Below are 26,222 nucleotides of genomic sequence, written 5' to 3'. Positions count from 1 at the left end.
GTAATTTTGTTGTAGACGCATGGTGGAAGATGTATGGTGGCAGAGTACCCCTTTTGCAAAATCTTGCCATACGCATCCTCAGCCAAACATGCAGCTCCTCGGGATGTGAGCGCAATTGGAGTGTATTTGAAAAAATACACAACAAGAAGCGCAATAGGTTAACACTTAAACATTTAAAATATTGCAAATTTCCAAATAAATTTTTGAATTCATTAAAGTTTTAAACAATATTTTTTTTATAATATTAATTATTAATTATTAATTTATTATTTCATGAACTTTGTACAGGTTGGAGTCCCATAGACTTAATGACATGGTCTATGTCTACTACAATCTTCGATTGTGGGTGAAACAACTAGAGAAGACACCTGATACGGAAGCCATCTCATTGGATGGGATTGACACCACTGCTGAATGGAGGGTTGAGACCGAGAGGCCTCTCATGGATCCCACTGAGGATTGGTTAGTGCAGGATGAGGGGGAGGAGGAGGGGGAGGAGGAGGAGGAGGAGGAGCAGGAGCAGGAGCAGGGGGAGGAGGAGTTGGAGGAGCAGGAGGAGGAGGTGACACCGCCTACCCGGGCTACCCGGGCTACCACTACCACCAGTAGAGGACGTGGTCTCCGTCCACCTCAGCCTCCTATAGCTGCTACTACTAGTTCTTCAGCTTCTAGAGCACGTCAGACTCCACTGCCATTTCCACCACCACAGGCACCAGCTTCTACATCTAGAGGGAAAGAGAAAGTTGTGCCATTTTCTCGCAAGAGGGGCAGAGGAAATCAATAGGATTAGACTTTCATTTTATTGTATATGACATTATGACATGATGAGATACATTATCATATTTTTTGTTGATATTTTGAGGCTGAGTTGGACTTGGGACTCAGGACTTACTATTCAGGACATGATTCAATGTTATGTGTGATTTTAGCGCTAGAAATGATATTAAACATCTTATATATTAGTTTTTTTATCATATTTATGTGTCAATGTATTTATTTTATGTTGTAGATGGTTTAGATATTAAAAAAATTGAAAAAAATTGAAAAAAAAATGAATATTTTTGTGCCAAACGATTTTTTCCCGCTTTTTTCCGATTTTTTCCCGATTTTAACGATTTTTTCCGCTTTTTTCCCGGCGCCGATTAAATCCCGATCGCGATGTGTGCAACATTGAACTGAACTGCACTGCCCCATAAAAGTTTAAAACTGCTCTGTCTGCTGACTTCAAAGGGCTGGAATCATTGCTTCCAGTGCTCAGAAAATTATGAGACTTCAGCTCCTTGCTCCTTGGCCTAAACCCAGGAAAACCCACGAAGGAATCGACCAAATGTTGACCTCGGAATTTTCGCCCAAATTCTCCTTGGCTCCTCTAGCTACTGGCTTGGTTGGGAGCCCTATTTGACCCCGTAGATCTGCCCAAAAATTCTACAAATTTAGGAGTGTGATCCTTGCCTAGAACCCAGAAAAACCCAGAAAGGGTTTCCCTTGGTTCCGACCTTCAAAAATTGACCCTTCACAGCTTGGCCCTCCAATTTCGAATTCTGTTGCTGTGACTGATCCTATCAATCTCTGCTCTCCCAACTCCAACAATCCTCCTCAAATGGCCTTCCAAGTGATCTCCTACTTCTCCCGGCCAGCTCCAGCTCTACAATTCCTTCCTCCATCTGCCACGTGAGCTTAGTGATGGCTCTCTGTACAGGGCCAAGTAACTGTAAATCAGACTGCTGGGATGCTGGCTCCAAACTCGCAAGAAAGACTAGCCTTTTGCTACTTTCCCAATCCTCTAACTCTCTCGACAAATGCTTGATCACTGATAGCTCCAAACTCCCCTTGCGTATTCTCCAGCTAGCCAAAAATACACTCCCTATTGTGGTTCAATGGTAGTTGTTGTAACACTCTCAGAACTCCTGAAATACTTATGGAATTGCCTCTCTAGGGTGGGCACAGATGGTCACCCGAAGTAGAGGTTGAATCTCCCTCTTGAGAGATTCTTGGCTAAACAACCGGTTGACTCAGCTAAGCAGCAGAGCGAACAATCAAGTAATTTTGATTGCAAGGTGTAAGAATGAATCCAAAATGAGAGCTGATCCCTCCTTATAACTCCTTGGGCCTCCCTAGCCTCATGTGGGCCCCTCCATCCACCTAATCGACTTTCCCTCCAAGCTATTCGAATGGGCCAATTCGAACTCCCATGTGGGTGGCCCCCACATTCCACTAGCAACCTTATAAAGTCGAATTGCATCCTAAGTCCCTAAGTAAAAAATTATGGGTTCTCTTCCTTAGCCAAAATTGTGCAAAATTGTGTGGCAACACCCTGTTACAAATGTGTTTGAGAAGGGACATGACAGTCCTCCCGTCCCAAATGTTTCTTGCCCTCAAGCAACCCCACAGCTGGGTGCTCCAAAATGTGCTCACCCTCTCAGGTGGCATCCTAATCCGGCAAGCTTTTCCAATGCACTAAAAATTGCTTTTCCTCGAGCAATGCCTGAGCAAGCAACCTCTCTAACTATTGCTCCCCACTGTCGCTGCAAAATGTGCTAGGGTCCCAGATGTGCCACTGGATCGTGCCTAACCTCTGCACTGTCCTCATATAGAAGGATCCTTCAATGCCAGGATCCCAGGCAATCCTGGACAACATGAAGCTCCCCCAACCCCACTCACTATCCTGCCCGGTGAAAGTACCAGAAGTCCCCTGCTCGATCAGTGACTCGCTAAATCCCAATGGAAGATCTGTATGATCTCCCCCTGCAGTAGTCGGCGCATCCCTAAAGGTTATTGAGATATGAAGAGTTGTGATGCCCCAGTTCCCTGCTAGTCCTAGAGTGGTGCCACCATGCTGACGCTGTGCTACTCTGACTATGTCATACTCCCCATCGTGCGTAGTCAGTATCCTCCTCTCCTGGAACTCGATGGTGGAATACTAAAAGAGGTGAGACACATCCTGCCTAGGCATCTCCATGGCACCCAGGCCTACCCATCCAAATCTAACTCTGAACCTGTGCAGCAACAGAGAATGTCTGCCTCCCCATATGATGAAACCCTCTGTGAACCCCCATGTGTCATCCCAAGAGCGAACTATATCACTCTCTGCCACGACTCCGCTCATCACGAGTGATCTATCGATCAACTGAATCCCTGCATCCCATAGCCAGACCTGTTGCGGCATAGCCCTATCAACCGATGGAATCCCTCTAGCCCTCGTCTCTAGTCCCTGCATGTGATCACTATATAGGCTCCATATATTGTGGGCTGATCTTCCCTGTGCCTGTCACTGTGTAGTACTAATGATCGTTGGAAGCCACGTGTGCCAAAGAGCTACCCCCTGAATGCAACCAAAATATGGGTATCCGATACTCATAATCGACTCAGGGTATGTGGATCCCTCCTGTCCCTGCCAACCATCTCCCCTGGGTCTGCCATCCGCCCTCTCGATAATGTGCCAATATAAGGTCTGGAGCCCGGACACATATTGGGAAACTACCTCAGTCATAATCGCTATCCTCTGCTCATGCTCGGTCTCGACATGCCTTGAGAAAAGAGTGACACATGTCTCCCTCGGGACTAGATCCCTAGACGTAGGCTCGGTGATGAACGATATGCCACCCCTGCAGATGATCACCTCATCCTCCTACTAGCTCCTGCCAGAGTAAGCTAGTCACCCTGTGACTCCATGCATTGTCAATATGCCAAGACAACTCATGAAATTTGTTTTCTCACTTGTCAAACCATCCTATCACTAGCGCTGACTGGGGCTCTGATGGAGATCTGAAGATGTGGGTGTGCTCAAGCGTCAAACCCATCCCGTAGCTACTACCATCACCTACGATCTCGATGATGTGATGGAAAATCCCACCTGGATCCTAAAAATAGTCCCGCCCTCGAGTCCCTTTGGTAATCCATGGCCTCTGCTGACATGTGGCCATGGATGTATCCAATCGCCTAACCTGCTCCATTGAGTACCAGCTCATTACCTCTCGCCATCCAATCCCAAAGGAGAGATCGAATGTGTAATCCTCTATGGAAGGAACAAGCCCTCCAAGCTGATGTGGTTTCATGCTCAGCTCAGTCCTGCTAACCTATCCACCCCCTCGGGTACGTCTAGACAACTCGGCCTCCCTCAATCCAATGCATAAGGGTGGGTTGATAACGCTATAGACCCCCGCCAGCGAGCCTCTGAAGTGAACTGTGCTAAAAGCCCAAAGTGCAGCCTCTATGCTGCCCCTCACCCATGGCTAGCCTAAGGGATGGCTGCACATCCTCCTCCATCACGGCCTCCATAAACAACCTGATGTGCACAGCCACAACATGCTCACCAGTCAACTGTAGGCGACTGTTGTCTTGCAACTCCATCATAGATCTGGAGGCCTCTGTACCTATCGACTCCTCAACAACAGTGGAGTTGTCTTCCGACACCTCACCAACCTGTGGTGCATTGTTATCACTTGAGAACTCGATCACAACCTCGAATACCTCATCAATGGATGACGCCTCATCAATGGGTGTATGCTCAACTATCTCTTTGCCAACCATGGCCCCTTCAACTACTCTTTCATCTTTTTTCTTAATACTTCTCATCATCCCTGCAAAATCCCACTGAATCTCCATTGGTTTGTGCATACCCCTTAGTTCACAGAATTCCCAAAAAGAGAGGGACGCCTGAATGCCATGACCCAATGATTGGTATGCCCTCCAGTTCTCCCCCAATAACTCCACATCAGTTGCAATCATGTCTGGATTCCCAACTGAGGAATGAATCAACTTCTTCCCCACATCAATCATCATTTGTTGTATCCTCACCACCTCATTCCAGGTGACCGCCATGTTTGATTCTAATCTTTCCCACAGGCTGAGCCAGGATTATGGATCTGATACCACTGTAATGTTCCTAATCAGGAATATAAGTGATCTACAAAGAATGCAAACAATCCAACAATCAGAAAAATGAAATATACATTAAGCACCCATGGAAACATTGAAAATAGAGAAATGTTGAGCCATTTTATTACTTCTTCAGGAGAAAATACAATACTAAAATAGAATGATGCATCTGGGCTGACAAAACCTAGGTGAGAGAATGCAGAATTGGAGGTTGCTACAACTATTGCACCAAATTGAACTGCATTGCCCCAGAAAATTGTTATGTCTGCTGACTTCGAAGGGCTGGAATCTCTGTTCCCAGTGCTCAGAAAATTATGAGATTTCAGCTCCTTGCTCCTTGGCCTAAACCCAGGAAAACTCACGAAGGAATTGGCCAAACGTTGACCTCGAAATTTTGGCCCAAATTCCCCTTTGCTCCTCTAGCTGTTGGCTCGGTTGGGACCCCTGTTTGACCCCTTTGATCTGCACAGAAAATTGTATAAAATTAGGAGTGTGATCCTTGCCCAAAACCCAGGAAAACCCAGAAAGGAATTTTGTTGGTTTAGACTTCAGAAACTCGACCCCTTTGGAGCACAGCTTCAGTTGCAACTGCAAAACTCGGCCTGCTGGAATCTGCTTGTGTTAAATTGGCAACTAGGGCCAAACTCCATGTGGGTTAGCTTATTTCTGGCAGCTGATATTTTTATTGGATCCCTCTCGTCGAGAGGTGTAGGATTGATCCAAAGATCATCCGATTCCGATAAGTATTTATGGAGATATGAATTTATTTTGTTTATGTAATTATAGTCAAGCCGACCAGCTCTTATGTAGGCTCTAAAAGCCCAACCGTCATGTCTATTCAATCATCCGCCTTTAGTATAAATAAGAGAGGATTTGGAGTCATTAGCACAACTCATTCTTGAGTAGTCTCCTCCTCTCCACGTCTGGGTTTTTGGTGAAGGAGAGAGACATCATGAATGATACGCTGGTCAGTCAAGTAATGGCCTCGCTGCTGTACGTTGCCCCAGTCGTAGATATCTAGCCGCAGTGAAGGGAGGCACTTATACGCAGTCTAAAGAAGCCCTAATCCGTTGACTAAAGGAGGCCCTAACCGCAGTAGAGAGAGGCCTAATCCATAGCAAGGAGGAGGGCCTAGTACGCAGTTAAGGGAGACATCTAAACGCAGCCCTAGAGAGGAGACCTAGCCGCTGTCATAATGAAGCCGTAGCTGCAGCCATAGCCGCAGTAAAGATATGCCCTAGTCGCAGGCTTATGAGGACACCTACACACAGAAAAGAGGAGACTTATAAGCAACATAAATAAGCCTCTATACGCTGTCTCAAAAGGCTCAATCTGCAGATGAGAGGAGGGCCAATATAGGCCCTAAATGAAGGCCTGAAGCCGCTGTCTATTGACCCTATACGCAGCCAGAAAGAAACTCTTTATCCGCAGTCAGAAAGAGGATCTATACAGAGTCCTAGAGGAGACCTATTTACGCAGCAAGGAGATACATATGGGACCTTCCATCCGCTGTCTAAGAAAGCTCTAAAAGAGCCCTTGCCACAGGTCTGAAAGTCACCTAATCTATACGTTGTCTGGTCACAATCCAAGAGGTTTATATGCAGCAAGAAAAGGCACTCACACGCAGCAAAGGGGAGGCTTCTATACATAGCAATTGAGGGTACCTTAAGACGCTGTAAGGAAAGACAGCTAAAAGTAATCATATCACAGCTTAGAGGATATGTCCTTATGCCACATTGTTGTAGGTGACAGCGTGACTCATTTGAGATCTGTTCTGGGCATGTTGACATTGTTCTTGAGGGGCAGAACTACAATGAAGAAATACCCTAACCAGTCACCACGTTATGCATCAAGTGACTGTGTCTGGTGCAGACTCAAAGAGAAGGTAAATCAAGTCTGTCTAAGAAGATCTCTCAGGAGAAGATTGGAAGACATTGTTGTTCAAGGATAAAGATAGCTGGGTATTGTGTGTAGACCTTACTTGCTGCTGGGCTAAGCCAAAGGCCATAGCCAGCAGCATAGATTGTGTTAAGGGTTGCACAAATCAGTCTTGCAAGTATGGCAGTACTGAAACCTCAACTTGGATCATGACTGTATAAAGGATGAGAACTGAAGTTTGATGCACCAGCTCATATAGCAGCGACAGCTAGTACTGTCGGAAAAAGACAGCATTTTGGAAGATGTAGCATGATTGGATGCAGCATGGTTGGATGCAATACGGTGATGGGATCACCTTGAAGAAATATGTCGTCACCTAAGTTTAGATCTGCAGTCCCTGTCATCAGATCTGCAACCTCATTATGTCATCTTCATGATGAAGATCTCTTCTCTTATCTTGTCAAGTCAAAGTGTTGACTTCTGTTGTAATTGTACTCTCTCTCTCTCTCTCTCTCTCTCTTTCTCTGCTGAACTTTGAAGATAAAAGAAGATTTGATCAAAGGGTTTCCCCACACATTGTGGGGTTTGTCCCTGGCTTGTGCCATATCTTGTGTCCTCTTGTCTTGGCTTATCTTCTGCATATTATATTTATGTTCTATCTACAGTTTATCGTAATGCTGATGTGATTGCTAACTGTGAAAATTTAAATAAATTGCTCTAGCATAGAACATACCTAATCTTAACATGGTATCAGAGCTGAGGTGAAGACAATGCCCAAGCAAGAGTGAAAGAGAAATCACTAAAGACAGTTGGGACAAGACAGAAGGATCAATGGGTTCCTCATAATTCACCTAGGGTGAAGTCAAAGCAGAGAATGTTATCAGAATGGCGCAGCGGAAGATTCTGATGGTCCATCTTAAGATCACTTCATTGGGAAGTTCGGATCTAAGGGTGGAAGGAAAGACGGATGCCTTGTTGAAATAAGTTCGGCCGTTATGCGAAGGAGTGGCAGAGAGACATCTCTTGATGAAGATAGCAATCATCCCTGGGACATCCTCATGATCAAAAGAATGACTGGTAATGCAGGTCATCAAGGAAATGGTTGACTCTTCCACGAAATCAAGGAACCCCAAAATCTCTTTTATGTACCTGATCGAACCTGGTTACAGGGTGGCACTTATCGATGGAAAGGTACGTGTTTGAAAATAGATCTTTTAAAGATGTTTTTGAGTTCAAGGTTGTATCAAGTTACAGGAATCAGATGGTCACTAGGATGCCCGAATTCAAAAAGAAGCATGAAAGTACATGTTTGAAATGTACCGAAGGAAAATATTATAAGGGGACCATTCCCCTCTTACAGCAGGTCCATAGGCTTGGAACAACCCAAGGAGTTTGAGACTCATGATCAGGAATCTCATGTATACAGGTGGAAGAAAGCCCTTTATGGCTTGAAGCAAATCACCTCAGGCGTAGTATGAGAGGATTGATATCTGTCTAATGCAGCTGAGATTCACTAGGAGTGAAACCGATCCAAAACCATTACTCGAAGGTTGTGGATGCTAAACCTCTCGTACCGGCACCTATGTCTGACAGGTGCAGACCCTCTCATTTATAGGAGACAGAGGGAGTTGGATTCTGAATGTGGGAAGATAAGTTGCAAGCCTGTGACTACCTCGAGGATCTTAACTTTCAAGAAGTTATATGGTAGTGATGTCGGACCTGATTTGGGAATGCCTTTGAAATTCATAAACTCATTCGCATTGATGTTCTTGGAGAACCTCCGTCCGGACATCTGTGTTGCAGTTAGCATGGTGAGCTCATATTTGGTTGAGCCTCACTAGATTGGTGCCAAGAATCTTCTAAGATATCTTCAGGGCACAATCTCTCATGAATTGAGATACACTGCCGGGAATATGAAACCACATGATTATTCGAATGATGAGTGGGCAGGAAGTATGGAGGATCACTAGAGCACTTCTCAGTGCTGTTTGGAATCTGCCTTGATATCCTGGATGAGCAGGAAGCAGAAGTCGGTGACTCAGAGCACCACCAAGGCAGAATACATTGCTGATAGTATGGCCTTCTGTGAGGCAGTCTGGTTGCTGAAGCTCTTCAGTGAGCTGTTTGTACACATGATGAATACCACTGTGAATCTTTGTGACAACCAGAGATGGGATTCGATTATTGAGGAATCCCGTATTTGACATTTGCTCCAGCAGATAGACATCAATTACTGCCTTATCTGGGATATGGTAAGTCGATGATCAAGGAGGCTCCATCACACAGAGATGATGTACAGCACAGAGCCCTGAGGAAAGATCAAATTTGTGATTTTCCCGAACGACTTGGAGTCGTCGAGAGACCTTTGTAAAAGGGTCCTGCGTGCTGCATACATTGAGCTCTAGGAGCTTTGGGGGGCTTGCAGTTCTATTGGAGCAACATACGACCACAAGGTGACTCACCCTCCCCTGATGGTGCGCGCTGAAACAAGATGATTCGCTCTCTTGTGGGACAAGATGATTCGCTCTCTTGTGGGACAAGATGATTCACTCTCTTGTGTAGCAGGATGATTAGTTCTCCTGTGAGGCCTGGATTGATGTGTTCTCCATGGCAACCTGGATTGATGTGTTCTCCATGGCGATTGTAGCAGGATTGATGTGTTCTCCTGTGAGGACAAGATTGATTAAGTTCTCCTGTCGAGGCATCCTACCCATGCAGTCTGGGACTCATGGGAAGTACCTCTCATCTGATCAATGAGCAGGGAAATGAAGTTAGGGACCATAGTAGTACCGATGGACGCATCGTTGTATCTACCGTACTCCCTACGCTAGGATGTCCTCCATTGATCTGGGATCAATGATACTGGTCTGGGACCAGTGGTAGGAGTTGTACATACTATGACGCTGACTTCGGGTCGGCTGAGACTGGTCTGGGACCAGTGGTACATACTCCGAGACTGACTTCGTGTTAGTGCAGTACTGGTCTGGGACCAGTGAGAGTCGTACATACTATGACGCTGACTTCGGGTCGGTTGAGACTGGTCTGGGACCAGTGGTACGCACTCTGAGACTAACTTCGAGTTAGTGGAGAATGATATGACTCATTCTCGATCAATTCTTCTTCTTCATAGTTCAGCAGAGTTGAGCAGAGCAGAGCTAGTAGAGCCAACAGCGTTGAGCAAAGCAGAACTAGCAGAGCCAGCAGAGCTGAGCAGAGCAGATCTAGCAGAGCCAACAGCGCTGAGCAAAGCAGAGCTAGGAGAGCCAGTAGAGCTGAGTAGAATAGAGCAGAGCCAGCAGAGCACTGATGGAAGAGATAGTACAGTCGTACATATGGATCAGCGGATGGAGTTCTCCCTAGTTGAGAGGGAGTGTTAAATTGGCAACTAGGGCCAAAATCCATGTGGGTTAGCTTATTTCTGGCAGCTGATATTTTTATTGGATCCCTCTCGTCGAGAGGTGTAGGATTGATCCAAAGATCATCCGATTCCGATAAGTATTTATGGAGATATGAATTTATTTTGTTTATGTAATTATAGTCAAGCCGACCAGCTCTTATGTAGGCTCTAGAAGCCCAACCGTCATGTCTATTCAATCATCCGCCTTTAGTATAAATAAGAGAGGATTTGGAGTCATTAGCACAACTCATTCTTGAGTAGTCTCCTCCTCTCCACGTCTGGGTTTTTGGTGAAGGAGAGAGACATCATGAATGATACGCTGGTCAGTCAAGTAATGGCCTCGCTGCTGTACGTTGCCCCAGCCGTAGATATCTAGCCGCAGTGAAGGGAGGCACTTATACGCAGTCTAAAGAAGCCCTATTCCGTTGACTAAAGGAAGCCCTAACCGCAGTAGAGAGAGGCCTAATCCACAACAAGGAGGAGGGCCTAGTACGCAGTTAAGGGAGACATCTAAATGCAGCCCTAGAGAGGAGACCTAGCCGCTGTCATAATAAAGCCGTAGCTGCAACCATAGTCGCAGTAAAGATATGCCCTAGTCGTAGGCTTATGAAGACACCTACACACAGAAAAGAGGAGACTTATAAGCAACATAAATAAGCCTCTATATGCTGTCTCAAAAGGCTCAATCCGCAGATGAGAGGAGGGCTAATATAGGCCCTAAATGAAGGCTTGAAGCCGCTGTCTATTGACCCTATACGCAGCAAGAAAGAGACTCTTTATCCGCAGTCAGAAAGAGGATCTATACACAGTCCTAGAGGAGACCTGTTTACGCAGCAAGGAGATATATATGGGACCTTCCATCCGTTGTCTAAGGAAGCTCTAAAAGAGCCCTTGCCACAGGTCTGAAAGTCACCTAATCTATACGCTGTCTGGTCACAATCCAAGAGGTTTATATGCAACAAGAAAAGGCACTCACACGCAGCAAAGGGGAGGCTTCTATACATAGCAATTGAGGGTACCTTAAGACGTTGTAAGGAAAGACAGCTAAAAGTAATTATATCACAGCTTAGAGGATATGTCCTTATGCCACATTGTTGTAGGTGACAGCGTGACTCATTTGAGATCTGTTCTGAGCATGTTGACATTGTTCTTGAGGGGCAGAACTACAATGAAGAAATACCCTAACCAGTCACCACGTTATGCATCAAGTGACTGTGTCTAGTGCAGCCTCAGAGAGAAGGTCAATCAAGTCTGTCTAAGAAGATCTCTCAGGAGAAGATTGGAAGACATTGCTGTTCAAGGATAAAGATAGCTGGGTACTGTGTGTAGACCTTACTTGCTGCTGGGCTAGGCCACAGGCCATAGCCAGCAGCATAGATTGTGTTAAGGGTTGCACAAATCAGTCTTGCAAGTATGGCAGTACTGAAATCTCAACTTGGATCATGACTGTATAAAGGATGAGAACTGAAGTTTGATGCACCAGCTCATATAGCAGCGACAACTAGTACTGCCGGAAAAGGACAGCATTCTGGAAGATGTAGCATGATTGGATGCAGTACGGTGATGGGATCACCTTGAAGAAATATGTCGTCACCTAAGTTTAGATCTGCAGTCCCTGTCATCAGATTTGCAACCTCATTATGTCATCTTCATGATGAAGATCTGTTCTCTTATCTTGTCAAGTCAAAGTGTTGACTTCTGTTGTAATTGTACTCTCTCTCTCTCTCTCTCTTTCTGTTGGAAAGAATACTGAGAGGGGGGGTGAATCAGTATTATCAAGTTCTTTTAATAAATCTTCCTTATTTATACTTTGAATTATTTTTGCATGTCAGTACCATAAAATAATGAGCATGAACAAGAAAAACAGATAGACACACCAAAGAACACCAAATATAAGGTGGAAACCCAATGTGGGTGAAAACCACCTGCTACAATATGTCTCTATCTTCTTTCAAATTAGAAACTCCTTTTACAATGATTTTGTACTGGTGCAGTCCTTTACCAGTACACAGGCTGCAACCTGCAGAGAGCTACAACTCTCTCGTTTTCCAATCTCTTCTGGAAGAGAGCTACAACCCCCTACTTCTTTTCTTTCAAGGACCACTTTTCATAAATTTTGAAACTGGATCCAAGAATATCAAATAATCATCAAGTACATGCAAATTACCCAAACTCCTTATACAATCGACCAAGAGTCACCCAACTTCTAAGAATGTTGTAAACAGAAAGACAGTACCAGAAATATAAACCCAGAACTCTGCAGCAATAGATAAAAGATAATCAACAAATGTTTTTAAGACAGATCCGCAGTTTTTCTTTATCTGGGCTGCGGGGCTTCGCACTTCACCTTCTGTGCCTCTGCGTATCCCCGCAGAGAACCTTGAACTATACTGCGTATCCACGCACTGTACCTTTAAATGTGCTGCGTACCAATACTGTGCCCCCGCACCCACTGCTTCTATCGCGCCGCGTACTTTCACTGTGCCTCCGCAGTCACTACTTCTATCGCGCCGCGTACTTTCACTGTGCCTCCGCAGTCACTGCTTCTATCGCGCCGCGTACTTTCACTGTGTCCACGCACCTGCGGCTTCTGTCGCATCGCGTACCTCTGCGCTTCTGCTTTCTCTTCACTGCAGAACACCGCACCTGTACTTCTGTCGCGCTGCGTACCCACGCACTGCGCCTTCTTCTGCTGTGCGTACCCCCGCACTTGCACCGTTAATCTCCTGCGAACCTCTGATTAGGGCCAAATTGGCAGTCCACCAGTGTGCCACAGATAGTTAGATGCCCAGATCTGATCATGCGCCCGAGAGATCACACTTCATAGATTCACTTTCAACTTCATTTTTATATAGATCAAGCTTTTAAACCGATAACCCAATATTTCAGATCTTAAGATATTCAATTTGCAAAAGATGCCTTAGCCAAGTGATCTCCTTCCCTATTTATAGTCAAGCCCTTATTCACACCATGGGACAAAACCATCAATAACCAATACAAGGGATCCAAACCGGGGCTAAATTTGATCCTATACCACGGGCCAAAACCATAGAATCAAGAACGGCGGGCTAAATACCACGGGCCAAACATAAGAAACCCCATGTGAGCGCGCTTCTCTGCCTTGAAGTGAGTGAACTGGGGGTCCGCACCTCATGAACGGGTAACCTGCGGGTATGAACGCACCTCCTGGCCGGCGTACCTGCGGGTCCGCACCTTTTCAACCATTCACCTGCGTACCTCTTAATTTCCAACATTTTGAGAGCCTGAACAGAGCATTGCCACTTGAGAGTGTTGCCATCAAGTACAACATCTGTAACATAGAGCCATACCAGAATCATAATGCCAACAATCTCCCCCTTTGGACTTGATGGCAACCTCAAGATCCTCAACAATTCTCCCCCTTTGACATCAAGGGCAAAGGGTTATGCTCCCCCTAAGAACATGCTCCCCCTGACTATAAAGCAGATCTGCAAAGAAGAACCATAATCCACCAAACACCATAAATGACCATGAAAGAGATAGAGGCATATTGCAGCAATATTCAGACCAACATCCATGATCTCCTTCTGTACTTCCTCCATAATGCCAACAATGCATTATATGCTCCCCCTGAACCTGTGCCATTCGATCTTCGACCAATCCGCAACCCAGCACATGTACGCATATACCCCAGATGAGCCTTGCGTACAACCAACAATCAGAAGAGATTCAACAACATGATGATGCATCAACAACCCCCAGCTTTTGCCTGAGGTATTCAAAAGTCTCCCTGGGCAATGGTTTGGTGAGTATATCAGCAACTTGTTCCTTAGAAGGAACATACTCCAACTTGACCTTTTGTTCAAGCACTTGTTCCCGGAGAAAGTGATACTTGATTGGTATGTGCTTGGTCTTTGAATGCATGACTGGGTTCTTTGAAATGCTGATTGCACTTGTATTATCACATAAGATGGAGATAGGTGGTGTACAAGTGATTTGAAAATCTTGCAAGGTCTGCATCATCCAAAGGAGTTGAGTGCAGCAAGATGCAGCAGCAACATATTCCGCTTCAGCTGTAGACAAGGCAATCGAACTCTGTTTCTTGCTGAACCAAGATACTAATCTGGAACCCATAAAGAATGCGCCACCGCTTGTGCTCTTCCTGTCATCCACGCTTCCGGCCCAATCTGCATCTGTATAAGCATGAAGTGTGAGATCTGTATCTCTAGGATACCATAAGCCATAGTTTTGAGTTCCTTGAAGATATTTGAAGATTCTCTTTACTGCCTGAAGATGAGTTTCCTTTGGATTTGCCTGAAATCTTCCAACTATTCCTACTGCATGCATTATGTCTGGTCGGGTACCTGTCAAATAAAGTAGACTTCCAATCATAGATCTGTTGGTTGGTTGATGCACTGCTGCTGATTCATCATTTGCACTGAGGCTACATCCTGTGACCATGGGTGTACATACTGGTTTTGCATCTTCCATGCCATATTTCTTCAAAATTTGCTTGAGATACTTGGTTTGAGACAAAAAGATCCCTCATTCTTTTTGTTGGATTTGCAAACCAAGAAAATATGTCAGTTCTCCCAGCAAGGACATTTCGAATTCTTTTTGCATTACCAAGGCAAAGCTTTGACTCATAGCTTCTTCATTGCTGCCAAAAATAATGTCATCTACATACACAACAAGTATTAGCAATTTGTCGTTTTCAACTTTTATATAAAGATTGCTATCTCCTGATCCTTTTGAAAAACCTTGTTGATGAAGATATTTGTCCAAACGATAGTACCAAGCCCTTGGAGCTTGTTTGAGACCATAGAGAGCCTTTTTCAATCTGCATACAAGATTTGGATCATTTCCAAGAATGAAACCATCTGGCTGCTCAATGTATACTTCTTCTTCCAAGTCTCCATTCAGAAACGCTGATTTCACGTCCATTTGAAATACTTTGAAGTTTTGAAAGCTTGAGAGAGAAAGGAACATTCGGATGGCCTCAAGTCTTGCAACAGGAGCAAAAGTTTCTTCAAAATCTATTCCTTCTTGCTGCGCATACCCTTTACAAACAAGTCTGGCCTTGTTTCTAATTACTTCTCCATTTTCATTCAATTTATTTTTGAAGACCCATTTTGTCCCTATAACATTCTTATCCTTTGGTCTAGGAACTAACTCCTAAGTGTTGTTCTTTTCGATCTGCTCAAGTTCTTCATCCATTGCTTTGACCCAACATTCATCTTTGCATGCCTCTTTCACATTTTGTGGTTCAGTGGAAGAGAGTAATGCCAAATAGCTTGAAGCTTTTGCAATTGTTCTTCTTGTTTGTACACCTGCTTCTTTTTGCCCCAAAATCTGAGATTCTGGATGATTCTTCTGAACATATCTGGATGGAGTCTTCTCTTCTATCCTTATCTGCTCCTCTGGTTCTTCTTGAGGTTCTTCTTCTTCATCATTCTGTCTTTGAGGGTAGTCTTCATCTTCTTCAATATCTTCATGATTTACTTGCCTAGGAATGTATCCCTTCTCATCAACCACTACATCAATGCTGTCAACAATTCTTCCAAGTCTTTTATTGTAACACTTGTATGCTTTGCTGTGTGGAGAATAACCAAGAAGAATGCCTTCATCTGCTCTAGGTTCAAGTTTGCCAAGTTGCTCATCAGTATTCTTAATATAGCATTTGCTCCCAAAGATTTTGAAGTGCTTTACCGAAGGAGTCTCACCATACCAGAGCTCATGAGGGGTTTGAGTGCTGTTCACCCGGACATTTGTTTTGTTGAGAATAACAACCGCAGCATATGCTGCTTCACCCCAGAAAGTTGCGGGAGTTCCAGACTCATCAAGCATAGCACGAGCCATTTGTTGGACTGTTCTGTTCATTCTTTCCACCACTCCATTTTGCTGAGGAGTTCTAGCTGTAGAGAATTCTCTTCTTATCCCATGTTCTTCACAGAAATCGAAAAATTCATTTGAGGTAAACTCCCCACCTCTGTCAGATCTGAGGCACTTAATTTTGTATCCTGATTCATTTTCAACCAAGGCTTTAAAGGATTTGAATTTTTCGAATGCTTCATCTTTGTGCTTCATAAGTCCTAACCAGACAAACCTGGAGAAATCGTCAATGAATAATATCAAGTATTCTTCTCCTCGAGGTGTCCTTTTCCTGAATGGACCACATACATCTGTATGTACTAGCTCAAGAGGCATGCTAGCTGATCCTTCCTTCTCCGGAAAGTTAGTTCTGGTTTGCTTTCCAAACTAACATGATTTGCATATGGTGTTGTCTGGAATTTTGATATCTGGAAGACCGCGAACTGCCTGATATTTGCATGCTTTCCTTATTTGTGAAAAGCTTAGATGCCCCAACCTCCGGTGCCATAACCAGTGTTCATCATCCTTGCTTAGATAGCATTGTTGTTGTCCTTCTTCAAATATGTATAGATTATTTGGAGTTCTTTCACCTTTGATCACTGTTTTACCTGTATCAAGATCACGAACAAGACATCCATTTGATCTAAATATCACCTCGGTTCCTTGATCACACATCTGGCTGACACTCAGAGGATTATGCTTCAATCCATCAACATACAAAACATTTCCAGCTTTGACCTTTTCTTTTAACTGAGCAGTGCCTTTTCCTTTTATAGCTACAGGGGTATCATTTCCAAAAGAAACTTTCTTTCCCTTTTCTAAAGCAGAATATGATTCAAGTTTTTCTTTATCACCTGTCATATGCTTCGAACATCCACTGTCAATGTACCATAGATTTTCCTGTCCCTCTGCATAAAATGCTATCCCACATCTTTCTGTTTGTGGTTCCTTTATTCTCCATGTTTTGGTGCTTGAGGCTTGTTCCTTTGTCTGCTGAAACCTGCTCCTGCATTCAGAATCTTCATGACCAAAGTTATTGCAAATAGAACATTCAACTTTATTTTCAAGCGCCGAAAAGTTGTTATAGGTCCTTTTTGTAATCCCGGTCATATTTCTTTGTTTTTGAGCTTCTCTAGTCATGATTGTTTTATATGCAACACATTGAGCTGCTTTGTGACCAAAGTTATGGCAAGAGAAACATTGTCCATTGAAGAAACTTCTGCGATTATCAAATCTACCATCCAAATGATTGTAATTTCTATTGTCATCCATTCTTGAACCAAATTGAGAAGATTTTACCTGTGGCTGGTTGTAGCTTTTGTTCACCCTTAAGACGGATTGCCCCTGATAGTCTTTGTTTGCAATTTGTCCCTGCTTTACCTGGTGATCTCCATTGTGCTTTTGCTCATTCCTTCTTGCTGCATCAAGATAACTTCTTGAGGTGGATGCTTGAGAAGTTTCTCCATTATAGCCCAGACCTGTCTTGTTTAGAGGAGAACGCTGTACATTGATGATCTCATCCAGAGTTTCAGATCCTTTGACAAACTTAAGATTAATAGCCTTTGTTTTCTCAATCTCTTTTCTAAGACCAACAATTTCACCTTCTAACTTTTCAAGATATTTTTCTTTTTCATCAATTTGAAGTTGTAGGGTATCAATGATCCTATTCTTTTCTTCTATACATGTCTTGAGTCTAGAAATTTCTTCATAAAAGCTATCCACATCTATAGCATCCATGTAATCATCATCTTCAAATGCCATTAAAAGTTTATAGTCATTACCTCGTTCATCTTCATCACTATTTGATAGACCATCACTATCTTCATGAGTGTAGTAGCTTTTCTTATTTTTCTGTTTCTTGTTCCATCTAGCAGGTTCCTTTCCTTTGTCAATCTTATCCTTATGAGGACATTTCGCAGCATAATGACCTACTCTTCCACAAGCAAAACATTTAAAAGGTAACTTATCTCTGAACCTTCCAGTACCCCGTTGAAGATTTCTGACAAAATTTGATTCTTCTTCTTCTTCTGGCACGTGACTTGCTTCATAGTAGTCTCCTTTGCCTGAAGCCTTGAAAGCAGCTTCTCTTCTGTCTGATGGACCTCCCTTTCTCATTTCATAAGCAGTTAGAATTCCGTGTAGCTGAGACATAGTAAGAGTTCGTAGATTTTCCTTTTTTTCTATTGCAGACACTTTAGATTCAAACTTGGGGGACAATGATCTTAGAACCTTTTCAACCACAATAGCCTCTTTTATTTCTTCACCCAAGTTTTTCATGCAATTAACAATTTCGTCTACCCGAAGGAAATAGTTAGCCACACTTTCATCATTATACATTCTGAGATTCTCATACTGAATCCTGAGGGTTTGAAGTTTAGCACGCTTTACCTGTTCATCTCCTTCGTAGCTCAAGACAATCTTGTCCCATATTTCTTTTGCGGATTTATATTGCATAACCTTCACGAATTCTGTTTGAGATAAGCATCCCAACAAAGTATTGACTACTTTAGCATTTGTTTCATATTTCTTCTTTTCGGCCGGATCTGTAGGAGTAGCTGAAGGAAAAGTGTAGCCTGTATCTATGATATCCCAAACTTCTGTACCAAGAGATTGAAGATAGGCAATAACTCTTACTTTCCAATAATTGAAGTTTGTCCCATCAAAAATTGGTGGCCCGATTGATGCTTCCCTCTCGTAGTTGCTCATGATGAGTGATTTTCCTTCAAGCGATCAAGCTTCTCTGAAGGACCTGCTCTGATACCAATTGTTGGAAATAATACTGAGAGGGGGGGTGAATCAGTATTATCAAGTTCTTTTAATAAATCTTCCTTATTTATACTTTGAATTATTTTTGCATGTCAGTGCCATAAAATAATGAGCATGAACAAGAAAAACAAATAGACACACCAAAGAACACCAGATATAAGGTGGAAACCCAATGTGGGTGAAAACCACCTGCTGCAATATGTCTCTATCTTCTTTCAAATTAGAAACTCCTTTTACAATGATTTTGTACTAGTGCAGTCCTTTACCAGTACACAGGCTGCAACCTGCAGAGAGCTACAACTCTCTCTCGTTTTCCAATCTCTTCTGGAAGGGAGCTACAACCCCCTACTTCTTTTCTTTCAAGGACCACTTTTCATAAATTTTCAAACTGGATCCAAGAATATCAAATAATCATCAAGTACATGCAAATTACCCAAACTCCTTATACAATCAACCAAGAGTCACCCAACTTCTCAGAATGCTGTAAACAGAAAGACAGTACCAGAAATATAAACCCAGAACTCTGCAGCAATAGATAAAAGATAATCAACAAATGTTTTTAAGACAGATCCGCAGTTTTTCTTTATCTGGGCTGCGGGGCTTCGCACTTCACCTTCTGTGCCTCTGTGTATCCCCGCAGAGAGCCTTGAACTGCACTGCGTATCCACGCACTGTACCTTTAAATGTGCCGCGTACCAATACTGTGCCCCCGCACCCACTGCTTCTATCGCGCCGCGTACTTTCACTGTGCCTCCGCAGTCACTGCTTCTATCGCGCCGCGTACTTTCACTGTGTCCACGCACCTGCGGCTTCTGTCGCACAGCGTACCTCCGCGCTTCTGCTTTCTCTTCACTGCGAACCACCGCACCTGGACTTCTGTCGCGCTGCGTACCCACGCACTGCGCCTTCTTCTGCTGTGCGTACCCACGCACTGCGCCTTCTTCTGCTGTGCGTACCCCCGCACTTGCACCGTTAATCTCCTATGAACCTCTGATTAGGGCCAAATTGGCAGTCCACCAGTGTGCCACAGATAGTCAGATGCCCAGATCTGATCATGCGCCCGAGAGATCACACTTCATAGATTCACTTTCAACTTCACTTTTATATAGATCAAGCTTTTAAACCGATAACCCAATATTTCAGATCTTAAGATATTCAATTTGCAAAAGATGCCTTAGCCAAGTGATCTCCTTCCCTATTTATAGTCAAGCCTTTATTCACACCATGGGACAAAACCATCAATAACCAATACAAGGGATCCAAACCGGGGCTAAATTTGATCCTATACCACGGGCCAAAACCATAGAATCAAGAACGGCGGGCTAAATACCACGGGCCAAACATAAGAAACCCCACGTGAGCGCGCTTCTCTGCCTTGAAGTGAGTGAACTGGGGGTCCGCACCTCATGAACGGGTAACTTGCGGGTATGAACGCACCTCCTGGCTGGCGTACCTACGGGTCCGCACCTTTTGAACCATTCACCTGCGTACCTCTTAATTTCCAACATTTTGAGAGCCTGAACAGAGCATTGCCACTTGAGAGTGTTGCCATCAAGTACAACATCTGTAACATAGAGCCATACCAGAATCATAATGCCAACACTTTCTCTGCTGAACTTTGAAGATAAAAGAAGATTTGATCAAAGGGTTTCCCCACACATTGTGGGGTTTGTCCCTGGCTTGCGCCATATCTTGTGTCCTCTTGTCTTGGCTTGTCTTCTGCATATTATATTTATGTTCTATCTGCAGTTTATCGTAATGCTGATGTGATTGCTAACTGTGAAAATTTAAATAAATTTCTCTAGCATAGAACATACCTAATCTTAACAGCCTGTAAATCCTCCTAGAAATGGACCCAAAGTGCTGGGCTGGCCTCTTCTATCAATCCCCTGAGTTCCTGGATGGGCTTCCAGCCTATGACACCTACTCCTTAGTTCACGAAATTGCTAGACTGGCCCTTTGCGTTGTCACAAGCCCAGTAATTCGAACTGCTGGGATGCTGGCTCTGTTGGCTCCAAAACTCACAAGAAAGGTTGGCCCTTTGCTACTCTCCCAATCGTTTAACTCTCCCAGCAAATGCTTGATCACTGATAGCTCCAAACTCCCCCTTGCGTATTCTCCAACTAGCCAGAAATACGCGCTCCTTGTTGTGGCTGAATGGTAGTGTTGTAACACACTCCCAAAACTCCTGAAATACTTATGGAACTGCCACTCTAGGGCGGGCATGGATGGTCCCCCGAAGTAGAGGTTGAATCTCCTGTTTGAGAGATTCATGGCTAAACAACCGGTTGACTCAGCTAAAGAGCAGAGCGAACAGTCAAGTAATTTTGATTGCAAGGTGTAAGAATGAATCCAAAATGAGAACTGCTCCCTCCTTATAACTCCTTGGGCCTCCCTAGCCTCATGTGAGCCCCTCCATCCACCTATTCGACTTTCCCTCCGAGCTATTCGAATGGGCCGATTTGAACTCCCATGTCGGTGGCCCCCACATTTCACTAGCAACCAAATAAAGTCGAATAGCCTCCTAAATCCCTAAGTCGAAAATGATGGGTTCTCTTCCTTAGCCAAAATTGTGCAAAATCGTGTACCAACACATTGTTACAAATCTATTTGAGAAGGGACATGAGAAAAATTTTCTCCTGGGGATATCACCCACGAGGTGGTGGGCAACATCTGACTCCAATTGGGACGTCATCTCTCGAAGGAGTGGACGAGGCTGCTTGAACGAGAGGTCACGAGAACTCCAACAATCTCTTGGTCATTGTAGACCTGTTATCTGCACATGTCAAAGATCAAAGCCACGGGGCAACATGTTTTTCACGGTGTCTTATGATCACCCATGCTTAATGTTAGGCCATGAACCAACAAGAAATAATATATGCAATTTTTTTTATAACTTAATGCAATCTAATCTATCATGAGAAGCATCATATGCGGTTAGTTCTAATGCAAAAATCATCATGCAATGCATCCTACCCTAACATGCATATGACGAAGCTATTATTAAGTGTAATCATAAAGCCAGTGGAACCAACATATCATCAAGTCAATATAAATATGCTTGTCTATATGATTACTGATGCATCAAATCCCAAAGCGAATGCAAATCCAAACACATGGAGGATGTTGTGGGCAGGAGGTGGGAAAATATGACGCTCACATATTTACATCATTATTCAACGACATATGCAACTATATAGAAAGAACAATATCATCATCAATGCAACAGAACATAAAGGAGCAATAGAAGAAAAGCATTCACACATAGAGACACCAGGATTGGTCAATGACTAGGGCAAAACCCACTGTTGGGAAAACCCTTTCAAATTCTTCTTCTTATTAGATTGTCATTGAATGATTCAACAACAAAAAAAAGAGTACAATGATCCATATCTTCAACCATAGTCATATCAACACAATCAACTAATCAACGTCCATAAGATGAACCCAACAAAGCTAATAACCAAAACCCCGCTTCAGATGCCTGCGGTCACCTGCTGAACATTGCGGTCAAATGAGGAAAACCGCAGTCAAATGATCAAACCAAACCCTAGGTCCCAACGGTACGCAGAGTGATGTGCGTGTAACTGAAACCCTCCAACCGCATGCATGACCCTCCGTGCTTGTGGTTATAGTCCAAAATTTCCTGTTACAAGCCTATGGTTGAAAACCAAAACCCTAGACATGTGTGCAAGGCTCAAGCTTCAGACCTTTCAATTTTGGACTTGTGCGAGCCAGTTCTGCGAAGTGCCTCAGACCTGTGCGAGACAAAAACAAAGAAGCGAATAGAAGAATATCTCATGATGATGTCCAAATGAGGTTAAGGTCACTTGTATTTATAGACTTGCAAGAGTGTCTAATTTGCTTTAAGGCCGACCTAATCAAATGTGCACATGTGGACTTTAATTCAAAAATACACTTTCTCTTGTCAAAATTGAGCACCTCAATAGTCAAAATCGGTCCTCTTGAAAAGAAGAATCTCGTCCCATGGTTGGAATTTGTCACCAAGCTACCAAATTAACACTCCCTCTCAGCTAGGGAGAAATTCCAACTGCATCATGTAATCATCGCAAATATCCTGTCGTCAAATCATATCTTCTCTCAAGTATCTCGTCATCAAATGTTAACACTGCTCATCTCTATTCATTTTTGTTTATCCCACCTTATCTCTCGATTTTTTCAACTCATATGTTGAACATTCTTGAATCTAAAAGAAGAAGAATTTAAAATCGGAGGGGAGCCTAAGCTACCATCCTCTATCATGTCAGAGAGCACATCTCTTTTCGAAACAACATTAGGGAGCACATCTCCACTAGAAACTACATGAGAGCACATCTCAACCCGGAATCTCTGCCAGCGGGGAGCCCAATGCTACCATGTGGGAAACATCAAAGAGCTTATCATTAGGGAGCCTTGCTCAACCTAGAACCACATTAGGGAGCACATCTCAACCCGGAAACCAATGACAATGAGGAGGTCCTATTGGACACTCTCACCTCATGTCCATGACAATGGGGAAGGTCCTACGGGACACTCTCACCCCATGTTGAGGAATAGGCGAGATACCACTTACCAAGAAAGGATCACAACCATCCCATGATGCAATCAATGGGCGAGATACCACTTGCTATACAAGGTAAGGATCGCAACCATCCCACGATGCAATCAATGGGCGAGATACCACTTGCTATACAAGGTAAGGATCACAACCATCCTATTTCATGCTGATCTTCCTAACAATGACACTCAATAGTCATGTGGTAGAACACCTGCGTCATAATTAGCATGGGTTGTACACCTCCACGCACTTTCTCAACTCAGTGGCCAGACAGGGAGCGATATTCTCAACAAACCTATGATGCCAACTGGGGTATACTCTGCATAGACCAAGATAGGGGAGCTAACATCTCCGACCCTATGGGTGATAGATAGGGGAGCAACATTTACGACCCTATTGTCTAGAGATCCCTCAACTCTAGGAGCCCTCCATCTCAATTCCTCACCCTGGGAGCTTAGATAGGGGAAGAGCTGACTTATTGTTCTCGATTAGTCTTGCTCTCTGTAGATCAGAAACATATCATCATGCTCATAACTAGTATTGACTTAATCATCATGTCGTAATAGCAGCAGTCTCCTGTTCATGCAGGACATCAAATCAAATATTATATTAGAACAAAATATATATCACAAAAAGGATACCTTATTCAACCTCCCTCTCATGGAGGCAACAACCACAAGCCTAAGCTTGCCTCGTACAATAACATCGATTAAAGATACCTCAGTCCCAACTATATATAGGATTCTTTGCAAATTGGATCCCACTCATTTTTATCGCAATGTATCTCTGTCATATCCAGAACCTACTCAAACAACTCTCCAAAGAGATTCTTCAACCTGCCTCATAGCTAGCCATGCCAACAACGTCGTACTCAACCTCGACCGTGCTTAAAGCTATGGACTTTTCACCCAAAAATATCATGGCAGATCTCATACCAAGGCAACACCCAAATGTGCTCATCTCAGCAATAACAATCCCAAACAGTATCAGTACATCCATGCAGTCACATATCATAGGAAGAATATCTCAGGCAAAAAAATTGCTCCTCCCATGCAAATATCTCGAAGGGTGCTCGACGACAACTTAATGTGTATGAAGCGACTCAATCATGAATTCACTCAAGTTGTTCTATGCAAAAAATACATATACGGATGGGTGTTCACATGGAATATCAATGCTTCAATCAATTATCAGTTGCCAAGGTAGGTCCAACAATATTTGTGCATAATTTATTCAGGGTGTCCAAGGATTTGCATTTCCAATTTCCAACAACTCTTCAATAGCTTCATGATATAGATTTTTCTTTTCCAAACTTCAAAAAGTAATTCATCATGCCATGATTCTTCATTTCAAACTTCAGAGGACAACTCCCGCTTACTTTGATAATCAAAGGCTCATTACCTATCAAGAATAGACCATCAACATATAAAACCAAAATCAAAGTCATACCTTGGACCAATGTTGCACGAAGCGGCCCCCCCGGCGGATCCAAGCCCCGAAGCGCGTCCCGTACGGAAGCGCCTAGGAAGCATGGCCCGAAGCGGTACTTCCGAATTCCTGGAAATTTGGAAGCGCGGTACGGAAGTGCCGCTTCCAGGCCTCCGAAGCGCGCTTCATACGGCGCTTCGGAGGAGGAAGCATACGCTTCCCGTATGCTTCGGAAAGGAGGGCGCGCGCAAGGCAAAAAAACAATTTTTTTTTAATTTATGTTAACTTAACATAAAGGGGGTGGGTTAGGGTGAGGTTAGAGTGAGATTAAGGTGAGGAATGAAAAGAATAAAGCCCCCATTCATTCCTCATTTTCTCACTTTGAGTTTATGAGAGTTGGAGAAGAGAAGAGAGGAGAGGAGAAGAGAAGAGAGGAAAGGAGAGGAGAAGAGAGGAGAGCTTGGAGGAGTGAAGGAGGAGGAGCTAGGAGAAGGAGGAGGAGCTTGGAGCAAGAGCTTGGAGGACTTCATCTACAAGAGCTAAAGAGGTAAGTTCAAACCCCAAACTCCCTTATTTTTTTGACAATTTTTTTGTATTTTTCTCCTCCCTCTCCTACTCTTTCCCATTGTTTCTACTTGCTCCTTTACTTACAGGTTGTCCACCACCTATATCCATATTCCAAGATGGTGTTCTTTTGGCTTCTATGTATCATTCCACTCTTGGTTTTAATGATGGCAAAGGGGAATAGGAATAGAAGGGAAGAAACACAAGAGGACAATGGTCCCAATTTGAGTGACCCAATGTATGATGAGGAGGAAGGGTTTGAAGAGGAAGGGGATGAACTTGAAGAGGACACTGAAACACAAGATGGGAAAGCTACATCAACACCCTTGTGGAACTATGTCACCAAACTTGATGGGGGAAAGGGTGGTGGATCTTACAAATTTGTGTGCCCTCATGGTTGTCATGAAGGAAAACCATATTGTGGTTCATATACCCGTTTGAGGAGGCATCTTTGTGGGGTGCTGGACAGTGATGAAAAAAGGGTCCTGTGGGGGTACAAATTTGCCCAAACATTTCAAGCGAAGAAAGAAGAAAATACATCCAAATAGAGATGGCTGCACAACAAAAAAACAAGAAACAAAGAACTCATTCTGAATCAAGTGCAACCTCTAAATTTGGTAGCTGCTCGTCTCCTCATGGTACTTCTGCAAGCTCTGGAGGTAGAAGAACAATAGGGGATTTCCTTAATGTTGTTGGGAGGGATGATGTGGATGGAAAGATAGTCTATTTTCTTTGTGCTTGCGGTGTACCATTCAATGTGCTTCCCTCTCCCTATTGGCATGAAATGGTAAAGGCCATCAATGAAACCCCAAAGGGATACAAGGCCCCCAACTATGAGAAGGCTAGAACAATGTTATTAGAAAGAGAAAAAGCTAAGGTTCAAAGAGCTTTGACACGTTTTAC

The 26,222-nt window shown here is 43.7% G+C and overlaps 2 protein-coding genes across 4 annotated transcripts in view; both read left to right on the top strand.

Annotated features, from left to right (window-relative positions):
• The window catches only part of LOC149191514 (nodulin MtN21 /EamA-like transporter family protein), a 338,056-nt gene that overhangs the window by 263,924 nt on the left and 47,910 nt on the right, over positions 1-26,222 (top strand). The window lies entirely within an intron of this gene.
• On the top strand, positions 20-1,055 carry LOC149191515 (uncharacterized). Its single transcript, XM_089406256.1, has 2 exons — positions 20-157; positions 289-1,055. The coding sequence occupies exons 1-2, from the start codon at positions 30-32 to the stop codon at positions 782-784; spliced, it is 624 nt and encodes a 207-aa protein (XP_089262382.1). The 5' UTR covers positions 20-29; the 3' UTR covers positions 785-1,055.

This window comes from Pinus tabuliformis, chromosome 2_2, assembly GCF_031772625.1.
Source record: "Pinus tabuliformis cultivar Carrire ecotype Pingquan chromosome 2_2, CPIR1, whole genome shotgun sequence".
In the NCBI taxonomy this organism is placed as follows: Eukaryota; Viridiplantae; Streptophyta; class Pinopsida; order Pinales; family Pinaceae; genus Pinus; species Pinus tabuliformis.
Note: the sequence above shows the minus strand (reverse complement) of the source record. Positions and strands in the feature narration are given on the sequence as shown.

Bases quoted from the DNA above. Each gene is read 5' to 3' on its own strand.
- LOC149191515 (XM_089406256.1), top strand. From the start codon at position 30: ATGTATGGTGGCAGAGTACCCCTTTTGCAAAATCTTGCCATACGCATC. The intron at 158-288 runs GTTAACACTTAA...AACTTTGTACAG, and splicing joins CACAACAAGAAGCGCAATAG to GTTGGAGTCCCATAGACTTA.